General features: G+C 60.6%; 1 protein-coding gene across 1 annotated transcript; it reads left to right on the forward strand.

The window, feature by feature from the left end:
- The first annotated feature begins 311 nt into the window (after window positions 1-311).
- On the forward strand, window positions 312-5,318 carry LOC124233062 (insulin gene enhancer protein ISL-2). Its single transcript, XM_046650122.1, has 6 exons — window positions 312-433; window positions 1,257-1,446; window positions 1,692-1,954; window positions 3,729-4,012; window positions 4,629-4,796; window positions 5,202-5,318. Exons 1-6 carry the CDS (start codon window positions 376-378, stop codon window positions 5,316-5,318), a joined length of 1,080 nt encoding a protein of 359 aa, XP_046506078.1. The 5' UTR covers window positions 312-375.
- The last annotated feature ends 831 nt before the right edge of the window (window positions 5,319-6,149 follow it).

Raw genomic sequence — 6,149 nt, forward strand, 5'->3', positions numbered from 1 at the left:
GATTCTTGTAGATTTCAGGGGAGGGGGCCTGCACTCCATTGTTCACTCCGGGCCAATCAGGGTTTGCCCTTTTCCTTCCAGCCAATCCCCCGTCGCCCCCGCCTTCCACCCAACCCACCCCGCGCGTCAGCCCCCAGGTCCCCACCACCTCCCCCGCATCCCCCGCTGTTCGGGAGAAGCTTCGTGACGCCACAGGTCCCGCCCCCAGCCCAGGCCCCGGGCGAATGCGTGCTGACGTCATGCTGCGTGCGGGCCGGTGCGGAATCGCTCCTTCAACTCCGCGGGGCAGGAGGAGTTAGTAAAGAGCCGAGGCTGGGCGCGCGACCCTGGTCCTTCTGCCCCTGGCCGCACACTTTGCGCACATCTTTTTTCTGCATGGTGGATATTATTTTTCATTATCCTTTTCTGGGTGCTATGGGGGATCATTCCAAGAGTAAGTCTTTCTCTGTGTGGGTGTGTGTGTGTTTAATATGCAATATTTCTAATGCAGAAGAATGTTTAGCGGATTCTACAAGTGGCTTCTGTTTGACAGGATAATGAGAGAGAAAACAAAACGAATGCATTTCTCCTACGGGACCGCTTATCCTTTGGAATCCTGTTGTTTAATTGATAATTAAACACTCTTTCTCAAGCCTGCTAGGCTGACCTCAGGATGTGAAACCTCCTGTTTTGCGCTAAGGCAATTAGGTTTGATTTAGGGATGTGGGGTTTTTTTTGGTTTACTTGCTTGTCTTTTGGTCTTTCAAATAAGTACGATTTCTTTAGCTTGATCTCGGATAGTTAAGCTAAGAAATGTCGGAGAGGATGAGCAGAGATGCCGCTAAAAGCTGATGTGTCTGTGTTGGGATAGGAGGGAGCCGCTGGCAGCGGGGTGTATGGACGGAAATGCCGGCACATCACCGTTCAGTATGGATGCGGTGGCGTCCGCAGTGCTTAAATGTCTATTTACTCTTTTTTCTCACCTACGTGTTAGCTTTTAGTTAAAAGATACGTCGATAAAGCCACTGTGTCCAAATGAATCTAATAGCGAAAAGAATTTTTTTAGGGGTGGGGGACAAAAAGCCTTTACAAATTCGGAAGATTTTGTGTTTTCGTTTCCAATTGTCCGGTCTTTAGAAAGCCCACTGCCTTTCCCCTGTCGCGATTCTTGAAAGAGAGCGAGAGAGCGATTGGGTTGGGCTGGGGCTGGAGCGGCCGAGGCCGACCTGGGTACGGGCAGCCAGGCCTGACGCGGGCCCCGCGTCCTTCTCCGGCAGAGAAGCCCGGGACCGCCATGTGCGTGGGCTGCGGGAGTCAGATCCACGACCAGTTTATCCTGCGAGTGTCGCCCGACCTCGAGTGGCACGCCGCCTGCCTCAAGTGCGCCGAGTGCAGCCAGTACCTGGACGAGACGTGCACGTGCTTCGTGAGAGACGGGAAGACCTACTGCAAGCGGGACTACGTCAGGTGAGGCCCGCGGGAGCCGGGGCTCGGGGATGGCGGCCCGGCGGCGCGCCCGGGTCGGGGAAGGCCGCCCCCACCCCGACCGCGTGCCGCCGCGCGCCTCGGGGCCCGGGAACTCCCCGAGGGCCGCTCCCCGCAGCCTCCCCTGGGCCACAAAGCGTCCTGGGCGCGCGTGCCCCGAGCCGACTGGCTCAGGTGGCGAGGCCGGCCGCAGGCCCGCGCTGACACCGCCCGCCTTGGGCCCGTAGGCTGTTCGGCATCAAGTGCGCCAAGTGCCAGGTGGGCTTCAGCAGCAGCGATCTGGTGATGAGGGCTCGGGACAGCGTGTACCACATTGAGTGCTTCCGCTGCTCTGTGTGCAGCCGCCAGCTGCTGCCGGGCGACGAGTTCTCGCTCCGGGAGCACGAGCTGCTCTGCCGCGCCGACCACGGCCTCCTGCTCGAGCGCGCCGCGGCCGGCAGCCCGCGCAGCCCCGGCCCGCTTCCCGGCGCCCGCGGCCTGCATCTCCCAGGTAAGCCGCGCGCGCCGGTGTGAGTGTGTGCGCGCGCGTGTGTGCAGGAGGCTTGTGCTCCGACGAAAAGTTGTCACTCGTGTGCGGTTCGGTTTGTCAGGATTGTATGTTTCTGTGTGAGTGCAGAACTGTGTGCTGGGAACACGGCTGAGAGCGTGTGTGCCAGGGGAAAAACTGTGGGTCAACGTGAGCCAGGATTGTGTCTGAGTGTCTGAGAGTGAGGGAAGTGTGGAGAATTGTGTTCGCCGTGGTCAGGAATACGTGGGACACAGTACTAGGAGCAGGAGGGTGAATGACAACGGGGAATCTGAAGTGGTGCCTGTCTGGGGAACTTGCACTGGGAATTTCAAGCAAGATGTGTTACTGCCAGAGAGGAAAGATAGGTTTGCCTGGGGGTACGTGTATCAGGAATACAGCTCCCATCCTAGAGCTAGGCCTGGGCTCAGCCAGCCGGGATCTCCCCGCTGAAGACGGCTCCTGAAAGCCAACCACCCAACAAAGAGCGGGTGTCTGTGTTTGTGTTTTGAGGCCCAGTTTGATGAATAACTTAGCCGAACGCTTCTCAGTAGGGAGGGGGCGGAGGCCCGGCGACTCGGGCATCAGAGGAAACACCTCAGGGGATGCTCTGGGTCTTAATCAGGAGCTGCTCAAACATGGGGTCTGACTGTGTGGTTAGGGAGTGGGGACGGCGTCCCAGGCCAGGCAGCCGCGGACGTGAAGCACCAACCTCTAGACCAAGCTGAGCCTCTGGGTGCTATGTGGTCTTGTAGTGCTCCTGCCCTTTCTGGTTCTGTTTCCTCCCCTATAGAATGAGGGAATTGGGCTGGATGGTCTATTTGTAAATATTTATCTAGACCTAGAAATGCCTGGAAGGGGAATATAAATTCACACAGTGCGGCGTTCATCCGTGGGTATGTAGACCTGGTTAGGAAGGGGCTGTGAAACAGGATGAAGCTGGTGTTGACTGCACCCAGTTCTCCGACCTCGGAGGGGCACCCTTTTGTTTGTTGCAGGCTGAGGACCGCGGGAATCAGGCTCTATTTACCCGGGGTTGATAGAACCTAAGGCCAAGCGAGGAGAGTGCTAGCGGCTGCGCGCGGGCTGGGAGGGCGGACAGGCCGCAGCGCCAAAAATCCTGGAGCCTTGAGGGAGGAGGCCCGAGGGCTGGCAGGGAAGAACCGTTCCGGTCCCTGGGGCCCATCCGCGCCCCGGGCTGGGTCTTTGCGACACATGGCGCGGCCTTGTCCGAGTGGCCTCTGAACAAGGGGGAAGGGCTCTCGCGGGCCCCCGGGAGCGTGAGACAAGCCCCCCATCCCGAAGCAGAGCGGCGCTCCGGGTCCGCGTCGACCCCCTTCCCCCTCCAGAGTCCGGGGCGCGCCTCCTTCCTCTTCCTCTGAAACTCCGACTTCTTCCGGAGGGCTTCCCTCGTCCTGCGGCGCCCACGCGGGCGTTCCTAGCGCCCAGTAAGTGGAGGAGGCTCAGCCCCGAGCGGCCGCTCCTGTCCCGCAGGGGCCCAGCGCGGAACTCCCACGCTCCGCTTGCGCTTCAGGGAGATCGCTGCGGGGACAGTTGGGGGACAAGGGAGGGACGAGAACGCACACCTTCCTCCGGGTAGGGCGAACAGATGGAAAGGGAAAAGAACAATAAAACGAAATAAACGGAATAAAAGAGAAACGAAATCGGGCCTCGGAGGGCTCGGCCGCCGCGGGGCGGGGCACTGGGCGGGCGGGTGGCGGCCCCTGGCTCACCGTGTCTCGACCCCCTGTCATCGCAGATCCCGGGGCGGGCCGGCAGGCTTCGCTGCGCCCGCACGTGCACAAGCAGACGGAGAAGACGACCCGCGTGCGGACCGTGCTCAACGAGAAGCAGCTGCACACTCTGCGGACGTGCTATGCTGCCAACCCGCGGCCGGACGCACTCATGAAGGAGCAGCTGGTGGAGATGACTGGCCTGAGCCCGCGGGTCATCCGCGTTTGGTTCCAGAACAAGCGTTGCAAGGACAAGAAGAAATCCATCCTCATGAAACAGCTGCAGCAGCAGCAGCATAACGACAAGACGGTGAGGGACCAGGTGCCGGAGGAGCTGGTCGGGTGGAGCCTCGGGTGCGCCCCGCGGCATCTGCGTGCCCTTTTCTGGGTGGGCTCTGGGGAGATCCAGGGGCAACTGGATTTTCCAAAGAGCGTGTGTTTGGGCTTTCAGAGCAAGGCTTACCTTGGGGTTTAAGTCTCCTTAATTACTGTATCTGAGGTAGGCTCTTCTCATTGACCCAGCGACGCACCTGAGTTCGTGGTCCTGTGCGCAGCTCGCAGCCCAAGGCAGCATAGTTGTGCAGCGCCCGCAAGTCGGGGCGGGTTGTGTCCTTCTCTTGGCATGACTCGGTTTGAACACTTTTCCTCTGCATGCCTAGAGACGGATTGGGAAGGCATGTCTCGTGTTTCCTTGCCCTGTTGGCTCCCAGTACTGAGGCTGGCCTGGCCTAAGGTGGCGGGTTTTCGGGCTTCAGGGTATTCCCGGTAAAGGAGGGCTTACTCGGGTGCGGTCGAGTGTCCGCCTCCGCTAGACCGCTTCAGGCCCCAAATAATGCGCCAGTGCCTGGGGCCCAAGTCTCAAAGGTGTTGAGAAACGCCAGGACCTACTCGAGCGCCCCCCATCCCCCTTTCTACTTGTCCCGCAGAGTCTCCAGGGACTGACCGGGACGCCCCTGGTGGCGGGCAGCCCCATCCGCCATGAGAGCGCCGTGCAAGGCAGCGCAGTCGAGGTGCAGACGTACCAGCCGCCGTGGAAAGCTCTCAGCGAGTTCGCCCTCCAGAGTGACCTGGACCAACCCGCCTTCCAGCAGCTGGTGAGGCTCAGCCCTACCGGCGCGACCTCAGGGCTTCGGGGGAGGTGGGATTTAGCTACTAAACCACGGTGGGAATGGGGGGCTTTCCATGGACTGAGGGGCTGGGGACAGCGCTAGGCGGGGGTGGGTGGGTGGTAGGGGGAGCTGCAACCATTCTCAGCCCATAATTCGCTCTAAACCAGGCCTCCCTGGATTAAAGCGCTCGCAGGAGAGGTGGAGGGATTAACCAACTCGCGCCCCCGCCCTAATATCCCTGCGTGCGCTTGGGGACCTGGTTGACTTCTCCCAAGGGCTTGCTCCCAGCCAGCGGCTCGACCCCATAGGACACTCGACTCGGAGCACGCGGCCGGGGAGCACCAGCTCGGGCGCGGCTTCACCTGCTCCTTCCTGTCTCCACCACCCCAGGTATCCTTCTCCGAGTCTGGCTCTCTAGGCAACTCCTCTGGCAGCGACGTGACCTCCCTGTCCTCGCAGCTCCCGGACACCCCCAACAGCATGGTGCCGAGTCCCGTGGAGACGTGAGGGGGACCCTTCCCCGCCAGCCCGCGGACCTCGCATGCTCCCTGCATGAGACTCACCCATGCTCAAGCCATTCCAGCTCCGAAAACTCTCTGGTCTTTGTAATTATTGTTATTGTTATTTAAAGAGAGAGGACTGACAGACGCGGTCAGGATAGCCAAAAGCGCCAAGACGCAGCCTGCTTTCACCAGACCAGAGAGCCCAGCTCCGAGGACTTTCATTTTTTCAAAACCAGAATTTGGGATTTATTAGCGTTAGGTCTGCCCTCTCCTCTCCCTCGCTGCGCGGGGCCGCCGCCGCTCTGTCCTCCCCCCACCTGCCCCGCTCCGCGTGGAGAGCGCGCAGGGCCCCTCCCGCGCTCCGCCGGCCCCCAGCTCCACACGCGGGCCCCTGCCCCACCCGGCCCCGCGCTCCCGGGCGGCTTCGCGGGGCTCTAGCGGGGAAGAGGACGGGGACAAGCCAAAGGAACGGACACTCAGTCCCCCAAAGCGCATGACTGCCGGACAAAAGTAGAAACGAGACTTTCTTTGAAAATGTTTTAAATTATCAGTCGACGGAGGACAGAGTGTGTGAGCCTTTGCCGAACAAAACGTAAGTTATTGTTATTTATTGAGAGAATAGCCAGTTCATAGTGGGACGAATATTTTGATCTTAATAAAAAAAACAAGCCTCGAGATGCTGCTCCGGTGTGCTGTTGGCGCAGCGGGAGGGCCGTGCGCACGCGGCTCGAGGCTTGGGGCGTTTCAACGAAAACAAGGCCCGGCGGCGTCCGCGGCCCGGCCCGGGCGGGGCCCCGCGCTCGTGCCCGTGCCTCGCGCGCCGCGGGCCCGCGTG

Source organism: Equus quagga, unplaced genomic scaffold (genome assembly GCF_021613505.1).
Source record: "Equus quagga isolate Etosha38 unplaced genomic scaffold, UCLA_HA_Equagga_1.0 153_RagTag, whole genome shotgun sequence".
Classification (NCBI taxonomy): domain Eukaryota; kingdom Metazoa; phylum Chordata; class Mammalia; order Perissodactyla; family Equidae; genus Equus; species Equus quagga.